The following is a 22,684-nucleotide window of genomic DNA, read 5'->3' as shown; positions in this document are numbered from 1 at the left end:
TTCTTTTGAGCATGTTGAGATGTCTACACCGCATTCTTGGAATCTCCTGGAAGAACAAGCTCACCAACAAAGAAGTCCTGTCCAAGGCAGGTCACATCTGTTTGACCTAGCAAGAAAACCTCATTTGAACCCATCTCGATAAGTAGTGAAAGAAGCACAAAGACGTGGCGAATCAACCAATGTCCTTGAGTTAAAAACATTATTACGTTTAGCCTATACGGAGATTGATAACCATCCACTTCGCCGTAGAAGTGATGATGTAATAGGATTAAATACCATAGCAACATAGTTTAAAACCATTTTTTGAATATATCGCCCTGTACTAGTACGTGCATACGGTACCTCTGCATCTAACCATAGAATAGGGATAAAGATCTGGATCGTAATTCCACAGAATACTCTTGATCACTGTAAGATTAATATCTTTGAAAAGAGTGGTATTGTATTCAATCTATGATTGCAGACATACATATGGAAGAACAGGGGAATACTTAAATTTTCCCCTGAATATGGACCCAGTATAAAGAAGAAATAAACAAACAAGCAAACACAGGTGATGAGTGCAACCTGTTTGTAGTGCAGGGTGATTTGTAAAATTTGTTTTTAATTTATTGCTATGGTAGTTAATCCTATTAAATCATCACATCTACGGCGAATACATATTGATGTATGTTGCTCCATCAACTGGAAAGAAAACATACTTTCAAACGATATCCAAAACAGGGATTTCCTGTCTGCTAAATTTAATTCATACCTGGATAATGCCAACAAGAAGACAGAGAGAAATAGTAATTTGTACTCTGAGTTGCATATCGTCATCTCTAGTTTGGTTTGAGGCTGCTTTGCTTTCCTCTTCCTTCGCTATGATCTCGCTAATTGCAACACCTACCATGATACTTGTTATTGACCATGTCCCTAGTAGTAATAATACAAATTATAATGGATATAATGTAATAACCACATTTTCAAAAACAAGGCTAAACAAAACAAATGTTAGAGACATTGCGATTTCCAAACGCAGCACGTGGAACGTACGTTTTCGCGTACGTTTTTACGTACGTTAATACGGTGTTAAATATTGCTAGTCTCGGTTCCAAACTGGATTGTGCTCATTCGTCACGAAGGAGAACGAGTCAGCTAGAATAAAGACCATAATTTTTGATCTAATCTAATCTAGGTCGATAGAGGGCATAGTGATTGAAAAAATAACAGTAAGTTGAGTCTCTGCCTTATTCAAACAGGCCGCTTTTGATTTTGACTAAAATTTGACCTACATGCTGATTAAACTTAATTGTTTTTTTGTGCTCCCCAAATATTATAGTTCGTCCTGAAAATTGGGCCCGTTGCATGGACTTAGACATGAGGTAAAATCAGCATATTTCAACGTAGCATCTGCGTTTTATACTACGTTGGAATCCAAAAATGGGAAATCGCAATGTCATTTTTTGTACGCAAAGTATCACACACATTTCAATGGGCAATATCTGCGTATGAATATTGCGTTTAAATTTAGTCCATTTTTAACACATCGCTGTACCTTTATTATAATGATTTGTTACAAACAAAAAGGATCATAATAATAATTAGACTTTCCTTCGTATGTTCATATCTTTGACTGTCTTTAACATATTGTGAAATGGAAAAATTTTGTGCATTTTCAACGATGTATCTACGTCGATTTTGCACGTGGAATATCTTCAAAAATAGCTAAATACATGACCTCGCTTCGATACAGGAGAGTGGTTTTGAATAGATCAACGTACGTCCGATGTCTACGTTTGGAAATAGCAATGTCTCTTTTATGTCTCAAAGCCCGCGCACGCGTTCGTTTTTCATAGCGCGTCCATGTCAGCTGAAACGGCAAATTCATTTTTTATTTTTTCTAAAAGTTTTTTTTTATAGTTTTTTGCCGTAAAATCATGAAATTCTGAGACAAATTTGGAAGAAAAGTTACTTGATTCGATACTCGTTTGTTTAGGTATAAAACAATTGATGTTTCTACTTCAATTGTGTTAAATCAACCACAATTTCATACTGTGTACTTTTGAACACTCGAAAATGACATCTTAGTTGAGAATTTTGTTTTAAAAAAAATTCTAAAAAAAAAAAAAAATCTTAAAAAAAACCTCATTCCGCATTCGTTTTTGAAACTGCCATGGGCTTTGAGACATAACATTTTTTAGCCCAATAAGGAGAAGTGTAAGATCCAGCCCAATGCTAACTTAAGTATAGATATCGTATCTCATTTCATGAAGTACTACCCTTTATCCTACCCTTTCTACATAGACGGTCAGACACTTCCAATGTTGCATCTCTAAATTCAACTAAATGATTGCTCTTTCAAACTTTTATAAACACCTCAATAAAGTAACTAACCCCCTTTAAATAATGACATTTATTCAAAAACGTGCTATTGTATTACAAATCTGTAAAATGCGTTGGAAGCAGAATTTATTTCTGCGTATTTTGACACCTCATTTGATACGATAGCCCAGAAAACAATAAAACACCGGTCAGTTTAATGTAGTGAGGTCCAGATTTGAAAGTTGCACTTACAACAATACAAAAAAGCTCAGATATCATTACACAGATTTCCTACCTAGCTCTAGCTCAATGGTACACTATTCATTACACTGAATACAAATCATAGAATTTACTGCAACTTTCAAATCTTGGGTTACATTGATTTAAATGTACGCTGTGACGTCAATATTTAGTCAATTGCTACAAATGCGGTGTCAAAATGTTCAGAAATAAATTCTGCTTCCAACGCATTTTACAGATTTGTAATACAATCGCCTGTTTTTGAATAATAGCCTTATTTAAGGGGGGTTAGTTACTTTTTTTGAGATGTTTACTTCTAATAAAGCACATCTTAACCAAAGAGGACAAATTGATCCACTTTTATTGAATACTTTGTCTTCATGTCCCCGGTTGAATAAAATAAAAAAAATCTATAGATATGTGTATCAACTTTCACTTCAACTATTTTATTAAATTTCTTGCGCTGCGTGCGCATGCAGATATCACAGTAAAACTGGGCAAATTTGTTTTCTTTGCAGCCCCCTCAACAAAACTCCAGCCAGGCAACTGCCCTAATCCTAACTTAATCTAACCTAAACCTAACCCTTATTATAACTCAAACTGCTCTAACCATAACCCTAAAGCCATATTTAAATGCCGTCAGTGTGACGTCACAGTGACCATCTTGTGGGTACAAGTAAACTCTATTTTCAGGGCATGAACAACAGGTGAATTAGGTGTAGAGCAATACTAGCAGTCAGTCAATCTATAGAGGTCAATCATATCAAGCAAGTGAATGAGGAGCTCGTGAATCATGTATACAAAGCCGTGAAGCACTGTGGCTCAGTGGTTAGGGCGCGAGCTTCATAATCGAAAGGTTGCGGGTTCGAGCCCCATCACGGCCAGTGTGTTGCGTCCTTGAGCAAGATCGCTTAATTCCCAATTGCTTCACTCCACCAGGTGTAAAATCGGGAGCTGCGGGGGTAATCACAATCTTTATCGCTGAGAGTACCTGCGCATCAGTTGCGGACTTGGTGAAGCGGAAATGATTCTGACATATCCTAATGGCAGTGGAATAATTGTTGAAGTGTGCTGATAATTAGGTCACGCCTCTATTCCAGTAACTGTGGTTGATTGCTTGAAGATCAAGCGTAAAGACGACATTATAGGAATGCGATATGCACGTGTATACAGGTGATTGTACTTCTAGATCTTGCTGACCATCGAAATTAACAATTTAAAAATGCAGACATTCTACTAATGGGACTAATTATAGAGAGGCAAGAAGAATCAGGGATCAGTACTTCTTTATTTACTGCGCCAATAAAGTATCCTTACACTTGGATAAATAATCACAATTTCCAAACTGAACAATATTGGGGTAAATTTGTTTTTAAATAGATGCACTATCTAATCCTGCACATTATGACACCACATTGAATCAATGTGACTTCAAGAAACAAAGTTACAAGCATTTGATTAGACGAAGGTCCAGTTTTAAAAGTGACAAACTGGCCTATTCAAAACTCCACAGACTAGAGACATCTGGTTTGAGAGTGGTGAATGGCTGATTTATGCGTTCGGCTTTAATTTAAAACAAAAGGAACAAAAGAAAACTGAAACAAAAGAACTGACAAATAAAATGAAAGTTATGAAAAGTACAGAGAAGTAAAAACTGAAATAAAAACTGCTTTAAATAACGCTTCATTGAAGAAACTGTGTTGTCTCTTTGTTGCGGCTTGTTGGAATCTTTTTGCGCCTTGTATAGGCCGGTTTGTCACTTTTAAAACTGAACCTTCGTCTTTTCAATTGCTTGTAACTTTACTTCTTGAGGTCACATTGGATTCAATGTGGTGTCATAATGTGCAGGATTAGACAGTGCATCTATTTTTACCCCAATATTATTTAGTTTTGAAACTGTGATTATTTTTCCAAGTGTAGGATACTTTATTGGCGCAGTATATAACCATGACTCGAGCCTGAAACAATGTAGAGAGATTCACGAATGGCTCTGTACTTTTTTGAAAAGCAACTTGAATTATTTATTATTAATGGCAGTAAATATCTTACCAATAGATATGTGCTTAGATGTCCCAAATATTGCGTACACTAAAACTGTGAAGAAAGCAACGTAGAGTCCATACACAGCCGGTAATGTGGCAAGAATTGCATAGGCCATAGCTGCAAAAAAAATCAAATGTAAAAGTAGAGATTTGTTTAATGTAGGTTCTATCTTCCTGTTCAGATTGAAAATTAGTTGAAAATTAAACTAGTTTTGGAACGATCGCTAGGAATTTAAAAAAAATCCTAGCAATTCCTAGCAATGTATTTGTACCTTAGAAGGCAGAATATTTTATCAATCGCCTTACCCTGGGGAATTCTAATAGTAGCCGTAGTCATTCCCGATATTATATCATCCAATAAATCATTCCGAAGATTATAACTTGGAATCCAATGAAGAATCGGGAACAATCCTAAAAGTAATTTCCATCCGCCCCTTGGTGAACAATCGATCTCCTTTAATTTCCTTTTTATTTTCTCGCACGCTCCTGTTTGATCGTCCATATACCTATAATGTTGTTGGAAGTCATTCTCCGAGTAAATTGGACGAGAAATCTGCATACGTCCGTGACGATTGCGTTGTATCCCGTCTTCATTATTCTTGTTCTTGTTTTCATCTTCGATAGTTAAATACGTGGAAGACATGGCGCATATTTGATGTCAACAGTTACACATGCAATTACCTGTAAAAATAAGATAAAATTTCAAGTATATAATAGTATTACAATTTACCAAAAATGTGATCGAACATTATTATTATTAAAAATGCCTTAAAAAGTCATTTGCGAAATTCTGCATCATATTTTCAAATAAAAATAACTGTTAATTAGATGTCATTTGACGTAAATATCATCAAAACATACATTCTAAATTTCAAGGATATAAAATCAATCCTAAGGGATTGTGATTAGGGACCAATCAAGTATTATATTTAAAATTAAATCTTACAGATTAATTTTAAATCTAAAATTAATTGGTCCCTATTTACAACCTTAATTTTAAATCCTTGTAATTTAGAGTGTAACATGATAAACTGTTACACTAGTAACGGATATTTTAAATAATAAATAATAACTAGGCTTTGAATGGTTAATAAGCTAAAAACTGACAAACAACTCAGGTGACGTTCATTGTGCTTGACTATATAGCACAGGACAGTGCCTAAATAAATTTAATTTTACCCAAATAGTTTCTGTCCTTAAAATTCTGAATGAAAAAATACACTTACGAGTATGAAGTAATATTCTGTAGGCATTGCATAAAATGGTAGGTCTCATCTAGATAGTCCTATCTCAAGCTCAATCCACACGACAGTGAGAAGCTCTAAATCTTACGTGATAGGCCAGTTGAAACGTATAGTACACGGCGCTGTGTAGTGATATTTGAGAGTTAGCATTTTGTCTGCTACGTTAGTGTAACAAATATTTTTTTCCATTGTTAGGGACCGTTCACAAACACTTGTAAGGGGCGCATGATGCAAAAAGGGGGAGCCTGAACATTTTTGACCGTCCTAGGGGGGGGGCTGAAACAATGACCACAAATTTTCCTGGAAAAATTAAGTTTATATGCTTTTCTATGGGGTTGACCCATAATTTTCATGTCAAAAAGGGGTGCTGATTTTTTTGAGGTCTGTAAAGGGGACCCCGAAAATTGTTTACGCTGAATTTGTTTTGCATCAGCCCCCCCCCCCCTTACAAGTGTTTGTGAACAGTCCTTACAACTCAAATGATATAACTAGAATGTATTTCATTTTCATATGCCCCCTATGCTTTTCACGCGGGGTCGAAGGTCATGATGGGGACATTTTTTTAAAAATAATTATAAAGTAAATCAGGTCAATTATTGTCAAGTATCTCATGCACAGTGGTCAAATTTTTAAAATGCACCAGTTCAATTGTTATTTGTCTAAAATTACTCCACTCGGCAAATGAAATAGGAAAGTAATTTGTTAAGAAATATGTATAACCTCAGAATCGGATAATATCATGGGTTAAAAGAACGCATGTAGGGTATATAATTCCTATTCGTCATTGGCTGCACCAAAATTGTGCATTAAAGTAACGTTGTGCCTGTGCGTAGCGCACTATAAATCACTGCGGGTTTTTTTTTTCTTTTCTTTTTTTAACATGAGTGGACCATTTTTTGGTCCCATTATGACCTTTGATCCCTCGTGGAAAGCATAGGGGGCATATAGAAAAACAAAACCAATTCTAGTTTGTTTGTTTTTATTTGAGCCACTAATGTAGCAATATAATAACTCGAATACATAGCGCCATATACTAGAACAAAAGTTTAGCGCACGCCGGTGGCTCCGTATGGCAGAATATGCATCCATAATTACGTTGTTCATGCATTTACTCGCTCATTATTTCAACAATGTGATATTATCCTTTTTGGTTTTTATTTCTATTATACATGTCGTATTAGTCGATATATATGTTATATGATATATTAAATGATATAAACATCTCAAACTCAAATCTCATAGCAATTGACTAAATATTGACGTCACAGCGTACATTTAAATCAATGTAGCCCAAGATCTGAAAGTTGCAGTAAATTATATTGATTTTGCATTCAATGTAATGGAAGGAAATCTGTGCAATGACATCTGAGTGTTTTTGTATTGTAAAAATTTGTATGTAAGTGCAACTTTCAAATCTAGACCTCACTACATTAAATTGACCGGTGTTTTATTGTTTTCTGTGCTATCGTATCAAATGAGGTGTCAAAATGCGCAGAAATAAATTCTGCTTCCAACGCATTTTACAGATTTGTAATACAATAGCCCCTTTTTGAATAATGGCCATTATTTAAGGAGGGTTAGTTACTTTTTTTGAGATGTTTATGAAATGTATAAATCATTATTATGTGTTTGCTCAACCAAATCACTCATGCTTACCCCATTAATGTTTGTTTTAATAGTTATACCAATATTTTTCATGCATTATTGTCTGAAGGTTTATTGGCAATTTAAAATGGCAATTGTTAATACTTTTTCGGTTTTTTTTACCTGGCCAGAATTTGCCTCAACATTTGTATTGTATGGCGAATTTCAAAAAATAAAAAATAAATATTATTTGATATCATTAAGACATTCCTCGTATTCAATATGCAATTTGGTGTGTCTGATGTGCTCTAAGGCCCCACAATAATGGTGAGTGGCCGACTCCTTAAAATATAATTGCATCAATTTGTTCCGCGACAGTGCATCATGAAGACACTTTGCCATAAAAAGTATTAATATAAAAAATGGTTGATTTCCCTGAATGGTTGATGGACTTTAGCAAGGCCTTCGACACAGTACCACACATGAGATTACTTCACAAACTTCAAAATTATGGCGTTACTGGAAGGACACATACATGGGTGTCAAATTTTCTCACAAGGAGGAAACAGAGAGGTGTCGTGGATGGCGATCATTCACAGTGGGTGTCGGTTAGATCGGGCGTTCCCCAAGGCACCGTCCTCGGACCGTTGTTATTCTTAGCGTACATAAACGACCTCCCGAATAACATCTCGTCGGAGGTCCGTTTGTTCGCGGACAATTGTGTAATGTATCGGCCCATCCACGACAACTCTGATGTTGAAACCCTCCAGCAAGACCTGGATAAACTGAATGGCTGGCAAAAAACCTGGCAGATGCAGTTTAATGTGCAGAAATGTTTCACCCTAAAAATAAATCATTCTAGGAAAAAACAGACCACCAATACAAACTTGGTCAAAATACTCTTCAAGAAACAGAGACTCATACTTATTTGGGTATTCACCTCACAAAAGACCTAAAATGGGATGTTCATGTAAATCACACCGTTGCAAAAGCAAAAAGAGTGCTTGGAGTAGTATGTAGAAATCTACATCCATGTTCAACTTCTCTAAAAGCCACAGCATATAAAGCTCTGATGCGACCGCACCTTGAATATAGCTGTTGTGTGTGGGATCCTACGACGAAAGAACTCATACAGAAGGTGGAATCAATCCAACGTAAGGCAGCAAGATTCGCATGTCGAGATTATGGTAGAACAAGTAGCGTTACGGAGATGTTAAAAACACTACAATGGGATACTCTCCAAATGCGTCGGCAGGCAACAAGGTAGACTATGGCATAGCTACACAAAGTCAACACAGGCCAGGTTGCCATTCCGGCGCAAAAGTTTCTCACACCGGTCGTCCGCCCCACTCGTCATAACAAAAGTCAAGCCTACTTAAGACCAAGAGCAAAGAAGAACTGCTATAAAGATTCGTTCTTTCCAAGAACAATTCATGAATGGAACGTATTGCCTGAACAATTAGTAAACATCCCAGTAACATCCACTTTCAAGACACAAGTAACAGACCATCTGAGAAAAGAACAAGAATAAGCAACCTACACGCCCTCACAACCCTTCGCGCTTGACTTCAACCTTGGAAGCGTTGCGAAGTATTCGTCAAAGTCAAAGTCAAAAAAGTCAAAGCCCTTTCCCTACCGACCCCCCCCCCAAAAAAAAAATCCAAGTCGCTTTTTTTTTTCAAAGTGGAAAAGTGTAGCTTTTAAAACATTTTGATGCAATGCTCAGCACTAAATATTGATTTTGCGTTTGCGAGTTATGCATGATTATGTGTATTACACTGCTCCATAGACAATGTGTTGTAAATTCAAATTTCACGATATCTTTGCTAAACGAATTAATCTGCAAGCAATTTTTGTACATAAACATTATGTAGTCAGAGGTTCCCAGTGATATAAAACTCTCAACTTTTTTTTGAGAAAAGTGGAGGGATGAGGCTGTGGATCACGAAATGCCCTTTTAATAGTGCACTGACTTGAATAAATAAGTTTTTGAGGTTGCATAATAATCCTGACTCTGGAAAATATTTTTTTAGAAGCTCATTTTGCATTTAGGTTTTTAACCCACTTACAGGAAACATATTTTAGCCGTATACTGAACTTTATTCATGGTATGCAGAAGGTTGTATTGTAAAACGTTAAACTCCGCCGAGTTAGCACACCCCTAACGTCCTAACGTGATATACTTTTTAAATTCCACAGTTCATTAAAAACCCAATAAATATAAAAATAAATAAATATAAAAATAAATAAATAAATAAATAAATAAATAAGTAAATAAATAAACAAATAAATAAATAAATAAATAAATAAATAAATAAATATTAAATAAATAATAAATAAATAAATAAGTAAATAAATAAATCAATCAATCAATAAATAAATAAGTAAATAAATAAATAAATAAATAAATAAATAAATAATAAATAAGTAAATAAATAAATAAATAAATTAATTAATTAATAAATAATAAATAAATTAATAAATAAATAAATAAATAAATTAATTAATTAATTAATTAATTAATTAATTAATTAATTAATTAATTAATTAATTAATTAATAAAATAATAATTAATTAATTAATTAATTAATAAACAAATAAATAAATAAATAAATAAATAAATAAATAAATAAATAAATAAATAAATAAATGAATAAATAAATAATAAATCGTTTTTTTAATATTCATTATTATATTCTGCAACATGAATTCCACCACTTTAAAGTATCAGAACAAAAGTGTGAACAATTTCACAAATTCAGTGTGCTCCAGTAGGATTTTAACATTCTTCGGGATCTTGAAACAAATCGACCTACCAACCGAAATAACTGTTGAGCTGAAAGGGACAGAAAACAGACAGGAAACAGACCTTTTTTGTCCCTAAATTCAATTAGCTGTCAATTCAATCAGCTTATATTCTTGTTGTTGTTTTTCTTTTAGTTTTTGTGAAAGATATTTGAAAATTTAAAACAATTGTGGTCAAAATCATCAAAGAAAAGTTAGCAAATCCCTAACGTGATATATACTTTTTAAATTCCAAAGTTCATTAAAAACCCAGTAAATATAAAAATCAATCAATAAATCAATAAATCAATAAATCAATAAATCAATAAATAAATAAATAAATAAATAAATAAATAAATAAATAAATAAATAAATAAATAAATAATAAATAATAAATAATAAATAATAAATAATAAATAAATAAATAAATAAATAAATAAATAAGTAAATAAATAAATAAATAAATAAATAAATAGATAAATGAATCAATAAATAAATGAATTAAATAATAAATAAATAAACAAATAAATAAATAAATAAATAAATAAATAAATAAATAAATAAATAAATAAATAAATAAATAAATAAACAAATCAATAAATATATAAATGAATAAATGAATAAATAAATAAATAATTCCAAGCGATAGTAAAACCAATGATTGATAGAGTGCTCAACCACTTGGTAGCAATTATAATAATTACAAACAAGGTTTCTGAAGATAAATAAATAAATAAATAAATAAATAAATAAATAAATAAATAAATAAATTAAATAAATAATAAATAAATAAATAAATAAATAAATAAATAAATAAATAAATAAATAAATAAATAAATAAATAAATAAATAAATAAATAAATAAATAAATAAACAAATAAATAAATAAATAAATAACGCTAGGAATGTATTTATATAAACCAGGCCTATGTGTTCTGAAAACATAAGTTAATCTTCACAATTTTATGTAATGTTTCAACAGTGGGGTTTCAACATGAATTACTGGCATATTGCTATTTTGCAGGATGATACTTCCTGATACGGATGGTCGAATAAATATTATGTTAGCGCATCCAATTACTATAAACATCTCAAAAAAAGCAATTACACTTTAAATAATGGCCATTATTCAAAAACTTGCTATTGTCTTACAAATCTGTAAAATGCGTTCAAGCAGAATTTATTTCTGCACTATTCGACTACCCAATATCACTATAAAAATAATCTTAAAAAATAATCTAAAAAAACTAAAACAAAAATTCCCACCTAACTGTGTATAAATACATGAACATTTTTAAAAAAAGTAACTGCTGGGCAATATCTATTGCAAGACAAAAACTCTTTTGGCGGCGAAATAAAAAAAAAACTTCGTCTGACTTCGGTGGCGAAAAAAAATGCCCGTCTAAAAGTGCGTCCGTTATCTAGCGATGATATGGTGCGATACCGTAGCCTCTCAGGATCCGGGGGGGGGGCACTTCAATATGAAATGGATATAGGTGTAGGGCTGGCACTTTTTACAGTAAGGGGCATTCGGTGAGAGCAATATGTAAAATATATGGGGTCATTGGGTGAGAGTATGATTTTTGGCATTCGGTGAGAGCAAAATGTAAGAAATATGGGGTCATTGGGTGCGAACATGACCTTTTTTTAATGGAATCTTTGGGTGAGAGCCGAAACCACAGAAACCTCAAAAATCGAATTTCTAGTTCTAAATGGCTTCAAATGTATTTGTTTTTTCAACATTAGTAACAAAACCAGTGATATATGGGGTCTTTGGGTGACAGCGATGCTGAAAAGGGGGTTCTTAACAACCCTACATACGCGTCACCTCCCCCCGGGCTCAGGATAATCCTGGCGGGAATTCGTTACCACACCAGCATTGATGTTAAAAGCATACACTCGCCAGATTTCTGCATAATATAGTTGAAGAAAAAAACACAGTCAGCTTACAGTCTCCCCTTCCCCACTTCCCTTTTTCAATGTTGGGAGTAATGTAGAAATGATGATGATGTTGTCCAAATCAACATTAAAATAGGGGAGCGGGGAAGGATGTTGGCCAAATAATGTTAAGTTTGGTGTGGCAAGCTTTTTCACTAATTATTGTCTGAATGAGATGTAAAATAATCCATCTAAAATTATACATTTTCATCCATATCTTTAGAACAGAATGTCGGATTCATATGACATGTTCACATATTGTTACCCTGTTTATGTACTCAGTACTGAATATAACCTTTATCATATCATTTTCACACGGGTCAATCTATGTGTACTATTAATTTTTAAAATGCCAAAATAATGGGAAATAAACTGGCCTCAAAAAGAAACTTATAATTTTTCACAAGGTCATATTTTAAAATCCTCTACATAAAAATGAACAAAAATTGCACACAGGATTACTTCAATACTCTACTCTAAACACATGTCAGTAACCAAGCAGTTGTCCAACCGACACAACAGCAAAATGCACTGACATGGAACACCTTCCTGGACCAAAATTCACAGCCCAACATATTTCTTTTGTTGGGTTCCAATTATTCGCCTGTTATCCTGTGTGTAATGTTTGTTCATGTACAGGCAAATAACTGGAACCCAACAAAAGAAATCTGTTGGGCTGTGAATTTTGGTCCAGGAAGGTGTTCCATGTCAGTGCATTTTGCTGTTGGGTCAGTTGGACAACTGCTTGGTTACTGACATGTGTTTAGAGTAGAGTATTGAAGTAATCCTGTGTGAAAATTATAAGTTTCTTTTTGAGGCCAGTTTATGTCAAAAGACTTCCCAATCGCCATTGAATTCTCTCCCAGCTTTTCAATGTAAAGTGCCTATGGCCTTAGTTAACGTAAAAACGGTCACTTTGGCCAAACGAATTCTAGGGCCAGACAATTTGTGAAATCAGATTTATACAAAATATCAAATGGAAATAGAAGTTTCCGAGCGTGTAAAATGTTGAATTGTCTGCATTGGTAAGGTTCAAACCTGTCCAAGTTGTCCTTCAAAGTAACAAATAAATAGCAAATTAATTCTTTGGGGTTTCTGACAAATATACTCAAAATTATATAAAAATCGGCACATGTAATCATGTATTCAAAAAAAACACCCAATAGGGCGTGAACCAAAATTGAATAGACATGCCTATTTGAAGAATGTTTAAAAAATTACAAAAATAATTATGCTAAAATATTAATCTGTACAGATTTTGTAGCTGTGATAAATATTTTTGGGCAAAAAGACACTGCGGGCGGTAGTTGATTATCTTTGAGTCTGCCGTAGGTGGCATACTTTTATGTCACCGTATAATTACTATTTACACCCCTAGTTCTAGGCCTAGAAATTATGCACGAATGTTGGGGGTTTTGTTTGTTTGTATGAAACACAAACGTTGCATAATGATGGAGATGATTTGATTATGAATTATTGTCCCCGGTAAGCACAACCATACCTCTTACCTAGGCTCCCCTCTCCCCTACCTATATAACCTCCTCTCAGAAATGTTAACCCTCCCTCACCAGATCGTGGACCTTTGGGTACAGGCCCAGGTCCAGTTCTGTGGTATATACGATCCTAATAACGAGACATTTCATAATTCTCGCGTTTCACAATACTATGCGCCTCCAGCGGTCGCTGGGTTGAGGCCAAAATACGCAGTGCATCATGGGAAAACGTCGACATCCAAAGCCCGTGTAATACGAATACAATACAGAAATATAATGATGTTACATGCGAATGCACACTAAAACAACAATTTACAATTATAGTAGATCCATTTTCTATCTACTGATCACAGGGAATCCTTCGTGGAGCTGTTTTCAACATATTTATTTTCCCCCTCTTGTGAAAATTCAATAGCAGCTAGAGCGGCGATGTCGACTCTGGAGTCAAAAATTTGCATGCCAAGAGCAACCGCTGTCGGCGCATCGTATTGTGAAATGCGAGAATTGTTTGTACTTGAGACCTTTCTGGGCTTTTGAGACCTTTTTGTCTATTTTAGACCTTTTACATTTTTGACCCAATTAGCAGTCCATAATTGGGAGCCATTGGCATGACAAACGGTAATGGTCAATTAACGTTGACCAGTATGAAAATTATCTTGTGATCTAGAATGTAGAATGAATCAGCAAATTGTTTTACGTACAGGGTGTCCAAAAAAAACACCCCAAAACAGAACCCTTTTTGCGTCCTCTTTTTCTCCTATTTCCGAAAAGTTGATCAAATACATTTTGGTATGTGAAACCAAAACAATTATTTCAATCAGATTACAACTTTAGAAGGTATGCCCTTTTAAAGAAATGTACCGGTTTTCAATCTGTCCACGGATAGAAAACAGATTGGTTGAGGTGGGCCATGCTTTTGAGTGACAGGCAAGATCACCAGACCTCACACTCACTCATATTGTTCCGCTAAAACACAACATTTCAAACAGAGAATAGTTTACCATATCTTATGTGCTTTGTTACCTGGGTAACATCACAAAATAGGTCAAGGTTAACATGATTAAGTAGGCTTTGGCATTGTTGACCGAACAAAATCAATTTATTTCCACGTTGAGCAATCTGGTGGATACATTCATTCTGTCACAAATAACATGGCAGATTGATACTATGTGCACACATGCATTGACATAAGGCAATGCCTGTGGGGTTTTCGTAGATTTTGGGTTCAAAGGTTATTAAGGGGTTACAACACGGCTGTGTTCGTGGTCTTAGACCACAGCTAAGTCTAGTTTAACTTCAATTTCAAATGAAATCGGTCCACGAGAGATAACATTGGAGGAGTACTGACTATGTTATTAGTAGCATATCCTTTTTTTCGGAAACGTATTTGCATTTGTCCTGCCCCTTCGCTACTCTGTGTTGCAACCGACGAAATGTTTCTTTCTTTCAACCAATCCGATAATCAGAGAAATAAAAATACCATCTTTAGTCAAATTTAAAATATTTGCATTAGGCCGTGTAAAATTAATATTTTGGTTCTCGTCCCTCCCTCCTCAATTTCTGGGATTTGTCAGATTTTTTTTTTTTTAGATTTTCAATTTTTTAAGACTTTGGAATGATTTATGAAATCTTCATACATATAAATAAGTTTATTAGAGAACAAGCATCACTTCCAAGTCTTTTGTGGGTACTCTAGGGGTTTATCCTCAGAATCTCACATTTGAAAAAAAAAAAAAGGCCTCATCATTTCTTCGAGCACTGTTGGAAGACCGAAAACTACTGACAATGCTAATTTTACATTGAAAAAAAAAAAAAAAAAAAAAAACACCTCCCTCCTCATCAATTCATGAAAATCCTCTGGACGAGAACCAAAACATTAATTTTATACGGCCTTATTATTTAAGTATGTACAGAGTAGTTATGCATCATTGTGTTACGCCCTGAATGGCGATGACCTCGTGTTCTTCATTGTCCTTAATATTTACTATAATGAATAGTTTATTGTCATGGCAACTGTTTTGTTAAATGGTTGAAAAGCTAATGGTGTATTTAATGAGAGACTGGTCGATATAAAAGTATTTAGTAACCTATAGGACAAAGTAAAATGACTCACGATGTTTACGTAAAATTCACAGTAGTGAATCTCACCGTCCCGTCATGCCTGGTTGTAATGTATATAAACATAATGATAAAGCAATACAGTTTGCTTTCACTGAGATTTGAGAGATCAGTAACCAGGGTTGGCGATTTTTTAAAAAAAAAAAAAAAAAATTATTTGGATCGGATTTTTTTGTTCCAAGAACTGCTATACCCTAGTGGAATGCTAGATATGCACAATCCTGTCAGGTATTTACAAAAAATCAAAACATGTTTTCACATGTGAAAATTTTAAAGAAAAAAATTGGGGGAAAACCTGTTGAATTCTGCACCTTGAAAATGATTTTTAGCAATAGATAAAATGACATCATACAGGTATTTACCCAGCAAACACAAAACGTTTTTAAAACGTTTTTAACATGTTATATTTTTATATTTTGGATTTTGGTAATGGTAAAAACGTTTTAATAACATAATATGTCGTATATGAAGGTCATGAAAACATTTTAAAACGCTTTGTATTGTAAAATATTTTGCCAAATATTTTGTCAAAAATTAAATAACATTGTGTTAGAATATTTGCAGTAAGAAACGGTTTTGAATGTTATGAAAACGTTTTATACCCTTTATATAACCCAACATTTAAACGTTTTCTAGCAACAGGTCCTAACCTTTTGCGAATGATGTCAAAAACGTTTTGTGTTTGCAAAAGGTGTTAACTAATCAAAAATGGTAAAAACTGAAAAAAAAAATTTAAATCAGTAATTTTAAAAAAATCATTTGATTTAAACCGTGGTGATTTTAATCGTGATTCGTGCCAACCATGTACAGTAACTATTGCAATATGCATAATTGACCTTGTTGATGGTCTCTGAATTAGAGAATAATCAATACAATTTTTTATTTTTTTCTATCCTTTACCATGTTACTGTGTGATAGACGACGGCCAGGTTCACTACATTTTGAATAGTAGATGCCGGGGCACACTACGAGAAAATATTGGGCAAGCCTGAATGTCGTCTATCACACGGTAGATGATAGAAAAAACAAAAGTACATATTGTTTATACTCATTGTTAGTCATTTTACCTACTATAAACTATTTTATTGAACAAAACTAATTAGTGTCATAAAAACATCCCTTATCTTAAAATGAACGAAACGGTGCATTACGTACATGCCTACGCCTACAACGGCTTCATACAGTTGAATATATGAACACAAAAGCCACACAAGTCCATACTGTGACCAAATTGATTTAAGCATGGGAATTTGTTGCTATGCATAGGCCTGTCATATGTATGAAAAAACAACTCAAATTCATCCACTGTGTCTATTGACCATGTGAAAAATAGCATGTATGAAAGAACCACCCAAGTCAATGATTTGAGTCTTGTAACACATTGATTGAAATCCAGTATGTATAAAAGTCCACTTGTAACACATTCATTGCTAGAGAGTGAAAAAAAAAAAAAAAAATGGGTTTAATAAAGGAAAGTGTGTGGTTTATATTACATGGCAGAATGCTTATCAACATTATACATAGCTGTGTGCTTTATATTTTATTACCTTACTAGTGGTAATCTCATTCAAACATTGTTGTCATTGTATATGATTCAAAAAACCACCCAAGTCCAAAATTTAAAACGAACCCCACGAAGTCCCTGAAATGCTAATCGTCATACTTAATACAGTTTAACCCACTCATTTGCACGTAAAACTTACCATATTGATCAGGTAAATATAACTGAAGGAATTAAAATGATACACGTGTTTTTCTCTCAAAATCACTTCCCATGGACTTGGGTGGGTTTTGTATTCATGTATACAGTTCTCGATAAGCCGTGTCTGTTTATTTAACCAGTCGGTCCGAGAGAACAGGCACTTGCAAACAAAATGCTAATGCCAAGCTTGACGTCTTATCATGTATGCTGGCCTGTATTTGAAGAACACTAAAGAAACAAGATGAAGAAACGGGCATTGAAAAGAAAGGCCACTCCAAACAAATCAATTGTGCAACGTGCTTTTTGCCCTTGGATCGAAAAATAAGAAATTGTGACTTCTTAATACCGCAAAACCTCTTCTACAAGCATATATGGTGCTTTTGATGAAAGCTAAATTAATACGAAACAGCCGTAAATATGTCAATACCATAGATTAGTCTTACAATAATACTTGTCTGTATATACTTGTATCGGTAATTTATTTGCTAAAACTCCATAATGTTATAATTTTGTTGATGGAAGGCGCCTGGATTAATTTAGCTTTTATGAAAAGCAGTCTATATGCTTGTAGACGAGGTTTTACGGTATCAATTATCGTGATGACTTGGTGTCATCTACGGCCTGATATGAAAACGACACACAAAATCATCCGATTGTCCAACCATATTTTGTGTCTGCAACCAAGACCACACCCACTATGCCCACTAAAGAATGTTCTGTAAGCAATGGGGTCTCCCCGTCAGTCCGAAACACCGTCAGTCCAAATTTTTAGGGTTATGGTTAGGTTTAGGGTTAGGGTATTAAAGGGCTAGGTTTATGGTTAGGGTTTCCGTTAGGCCTAACCCTAAAAATTCGGACTGATGGTGTTTCGGACTAACGGGGTGTACCCCTAACACTGACCGTCCTATCTAGCAATGTGTATCAATGTTATGTGTGATTTTAGCCCACTTTCACTCATGCATGCTGGGAAGGCATGATCTAATGTGCGCCAATTATTTCTATCTATCCAATGATACTTAAGGTACAGATAAATTCCATACCACATAGTGCACGCGCAGTGAAAGGTAGGTACTAACAATTGTCTTAATTTCATATGTTAGTGCAGAATGTATATGTATTCTCTAAATGTAAATAGTAAAAAAAGAGTGAGAGAAAATATTAGCAGAAGTATGTGGCCCTTACGCATTAAACCGAGCGCGGACTTAGCAAGCGAGAAGCTGGAGCAGCCGAGCACGCAGCGCGAGGCATTCAGCCGAGCTCGTCGGTTGCTGACGCATCCTCTCTGGACAGTACATGTATACTATGATAAATTGTTAAGTGCAATGATCATTGTAAAGTTGTTTTACATGCCGATGATACAGCTGGTTTTGTTTAATGCTCGAAAAATTCAGAAAATCGTCTGCAGCTTCCTGTTAGCTCTAATTTGCTACCACATTTGCTACCAAAACCTCTAAATTGACAACGATTGATATACCCACAGACTATCAACAGTCAAAGTCCCTGTACATTGTATGCTGTGAATTCTCGCATATTCATGATGGCCGATTGTTCGATCGTGCCGTGTCTAACAATCACGCCAGCGTTGCGTGCCTTCGCATATACGCGATAGAGCGTTGGGTGCCTTCGCGATTACGCGATTGACCGTAAAAATACGCGATAAGTGCGCAACAGTTTTGCCTGTCGCATTTCATGGAACAATCGGCCCTCATTATCGGATGATGCTGAGATTTTGACTGCTTCTACGCGGTCTGGTATCTTGAGCATTATATTGTTACCTGTATATATGAGCCCCATAATGTCACACATTATGGGCCCCAGGGTTCAATTGCCAAATGATGACTCTAAATTAAGATTGAATAAAGGTATATTTGTTATTTGAGGCACTGAAAAGAGACAATTGGAAATAAAAACTTTGTTGAAAAATGTTTAATGTTGTTTCATAAGCTTACCGGATTGGAAACATTGATCTTGAAAAGGAGCAAACCACACTTCAACAGCAGCAAAATATAAGTAACACATTCCTCAAATACTTTTGTTTTAAAATCCTATTAAGGGACAACGAGTTATTTAAAATTGATGCCACAGAACTTAATTACAAGAAATGACGCACAGCGTCTATTTGTCTAATATCAGACCTCTTGGTCATGTAATGGTGTCTTTCGCGCATTTTTCCAATTTCAAGAAAATTTAAAATCATCACAATCTGGAATGATTAAATGACCTAACATATTTAAATTACCGAATATGTGACCCGTTCCGACAAAACCAGGAACAAGTAGCATTTTTGACATTTCATGTTTTGAATAAAAATGTAAGCACGGGACAATAAGCTTCGAAATGATACCAAAATTATATATATAGCGTCAATACTTTTCAAGATATCGATAATTTTGTAAATGATACCTTGATATTTTTGCAAAATTGCCAGTCTGAGTAACGTGCTAATTAGTTTCCTACCTTACAAAGGATTGAATAGGGATTATCATAGTTCATCATCATCATCATCAGCCATTATCGGTCCACTGCTGGACGAAAGCCTCAGCATGTCTCCGCCAGGTAGCTCTATCTCTTGCCTTGTTGAACCAATTTACTGTTCCCCAGTACTGATCTATCTCGTCTCTCCATCTCTTGCACTGTCTTCCCCGGTTTCTGTTTCCCACCATCGGTCTCCATACAGTAATTGCTGTAGTCCATCTGTTGTCTGTTCTTCTGCTGATATGCCCTGCCCAATTCCATTTCCTGTGTTTGGCTGTTTCTAAGATGTCTTGAGTCTTTGTTTGATCTCTAACCCATTTGTTTGTCTTTCTGTCTTTGTAGGTGATCCCTAACATGTTCCGTTCCATGTTGTGCTGTGCCGCTTGTAGCTTCTTTTCCATTTTTTTTTAAGCGTCCATGTCTCAGCCCCATATGTAATAGTTGGAATTATACATTGGTTGAACACTTTCCTTTTCAGGCATATTGGTATCTCTCCTCTCATGATGTTGCTAAGCTTTTCGTATTGCCTCCATCCGAGCTTGATTCTTCTCTTTATTTCCTGCTCTTGTCCTTTTTCCTTCAAGCTGAACTGCTGTCCCAGGTATACATATTCATTGACTTCTTCTATGTTGCAACCATTTACAGTGACCATTCTTTGCTGGACGAGGGGTCCTATTATTATTTTTGTTTTCTGCATGTTCATCTTCAGGCCACATTCCTTGCTAGCTTCAGCAAGCTCCCTGAGCATGGTTTCAATTTCTTCCAGGCTTTCTGTTATGATGATTATGTCGTCTGCAAATCTGAGATGGTTGAACTTCTCTCCATTGATATTAACACCTTTTTCATCCCACTGAAGTGATTGGAATATGCTTTCCAGACATGCTGTAAATAACTTTGGCGAGATTGTGTCTCCCTGTCTCACTCCTTTTTTGATGTTGATCTTTGCACTTTCTTTGTGAAGAGTTACTGTGGTTGTGCAGTTTGTGTATATATCTCTCAGTAGGTTTATGTATTTACTTTCTACTCCTTGTTGATGTAATGCATCCAACACTGACTGGGTTTCCACGGAATCAAATGCCTTTTCATAGTCTATAAAGGCCATGCAGAGAGGTTGATTATACTCATGACATTTTTCCTTTAGTTGATTGATGGTATGTATATGGTCCATGGTGGAATAGCCACTTCTGAACCCTGCTTGCTCTTTGGGTTGGTTACTATCTAGAGTGTTTTCCAATCTGTTGGTTAGGATTCTTGTGAAAAGCTTGTACACATTTGAGAGCAGGCTGATGGGTCTGTAGTTTTTGAGGTCTCGTTTGTCTCCTTTCTTGAAGAGAATGACCATATTTGCCTCTTTCCATCGTTGTGGTACCTTTTCCTACCTGATACAAGCTGTGAAAAGCTTGGCGAGCTCTCCTGTGATGGAGTCTCCTCCTTCCACGATTGTGTCAATTATCACATTGTCTGTTCCTGGTGCCTTTCCTCTTTTCATACTATTAAGTGCATGATTCACTTCCCAACTTGTGACATCAGGCATCTCTTCATTTGTTTCTTGTTGCAACTCCTCAACTTTCTTGTCACTCTGGTAGAGCTGTTCATAGAACTCTCCTATCCGTTGTAGTATTAAGTCTTGATCCCTTATTTCCTGTCCATTTTTTGTCTAACAGGGTTATTATCTTCTGCTTGCCATCAGATAACTTCTTGTTGGTTTTCTTTAGACTCCTGTTATTTTCTATTGTTTCCTTTATCTTCCGAGTGTTAAACTTCCTAATGTCTTCCCTCATCTTCTTTCGGATTGTTTTACATGTCTCTGTGTATTCTATATTTTGGATTCCTATTCCATCTCTCTTCATGTTCCTTCTTTTCTCCAAGAGCTGTTTCGTGCTGTCTGATATTTTTGATTCTTTTTCTTTCCTTGCCCTGCCCGCTACTTTGAGTGCACTTTCTTGGATGATATCAACAAGCTGGTCATTCCAACTGTCCAAGTCTGTGTCCTCTTGCTCCTGAAGTGTCTGAAACCGGTTTTTAAGCTCCAATTGGAATTCCTCCTTCTTAGTTTTCAGGTTTTCAAGGTCTGCTTTCCTGTGTTTTGGTCTTAACAGTTTCTGCCTCTCAAGTCTGGTATCTATCTTCATTTTGCATAGAAGCATTCTGTGGTCACTCCCTGTGTTCACTTTATTCAGTACCTTGACATCATGGATGGTGTTAGGTTTGTTTGTTAGGATGAAGTCTATCTCATTTTTGGTTTTACCATTTGGACTCCTCCATGTCCATCTTCTAGATGCACTTTTCTTGAAGAATGTGTTCATGATTTTGAGTTTATTGCTGATTGCGAATTCGATGAGCTTGTCGCCTCTATCGTTTCTTGTTCCTAACCCAAATTTTCCCATTACGTCTTCTTCTCCATCTTGTCCTAATCCTACTTTGGCGTTGAAGTCTCCTATTACCATGTTGTAATGTGTCTTTGATGTTTTCAGCAGTTCGGCTATCTCTTCATACAATTTATCCACCTCTTCGTCTTCATGGGCTGTTGTAGGAGCATACACTTGTATTATCTTGATGCTGTATTTCTTATTTAACTTCAGTGTGACCTGTGCCAATCTCTCTCATTGATACCTCTTACTTCCGTTATGTGTTTTGACCATTTCCTGTGGATCAGGAATCCAACTCCTGCCATACTTTTGTTGTCTAAACCTATATGATAGAACTGATGTCCGCTCTTGAGCTCCATGAATTGCTCACCCCGCCTTTTGACTTCACTTA

At 35.1% G+C, this 22,684-nt stretch overlaps 2 protein-coding genes across 2 annotated transcripts in view; both read right to left on the bottom strand.

Moving 5' to 3' along the window:
- LOC140154575 (solute carrier family 26 member 6-like) overlaps nucleotides 1-20,185 on the bottom strand; it is a 35,126-nt gene extending 14,941 nt beyond the window's left edge. Inside the window, 3 exon segments of the mRNA XM_072177142.1 lie at nucleotides 755-915; nucleotides 4,594-4,704; nucleotides 20,041-20,185. Of these exon segments, the coding sequence (XP_072033243.1) occupies nucleotides 755-915; nucleotides 4,594-4,704; nucleotides 20,041-20,185 (417 nt within the window).
- A 1,331-nt stretch (nucleotides 20,186-21,516) lies between these two features.
- On the bottom strand, nucleotides 21,517-22,371 carry LOC140154574 (uncharacterized). The gene has a single exon (XM_072177141.1). The coding sequence runs from the start codon at nucleotides 22,369-22,371 to the stop codon at nucleotides 21,517-21,519; it is 855 nt and encodes a 284-aa protein (XP_072033242.1).
- Between the last annotated feature and the right edge of the window lie 313 nt (nucleotides 22,372-22,684).

The sequence above is a fragment of the Amphiura filiformis genome, chromosome 6, assembly GCF_039555335.1.
Source record: "Amphiura filiformis chromosome 6, Afil_fr2py, whole genome shotgun sequence".
NCBI lineage: Eukaryota > Metazoa > Echinodermata > Ophiuroidea > Amphilepidida > Amphiuridae > Amphiura > Amphiura filiformis.
Note: the sequence above shows the minus strand (reverse complement) of the source record. Positions and strands in the feature narration are given on the sequence as shown.

Coding starts and splice junctions, on each gene's coding strand:
- LOC140154574 (XM_072177141.1), bottom strand. CDS start 22,371: ATGGTAATAGGAGACTTCAACGCCAAAGTAGGATTAGGACAAGATGGA.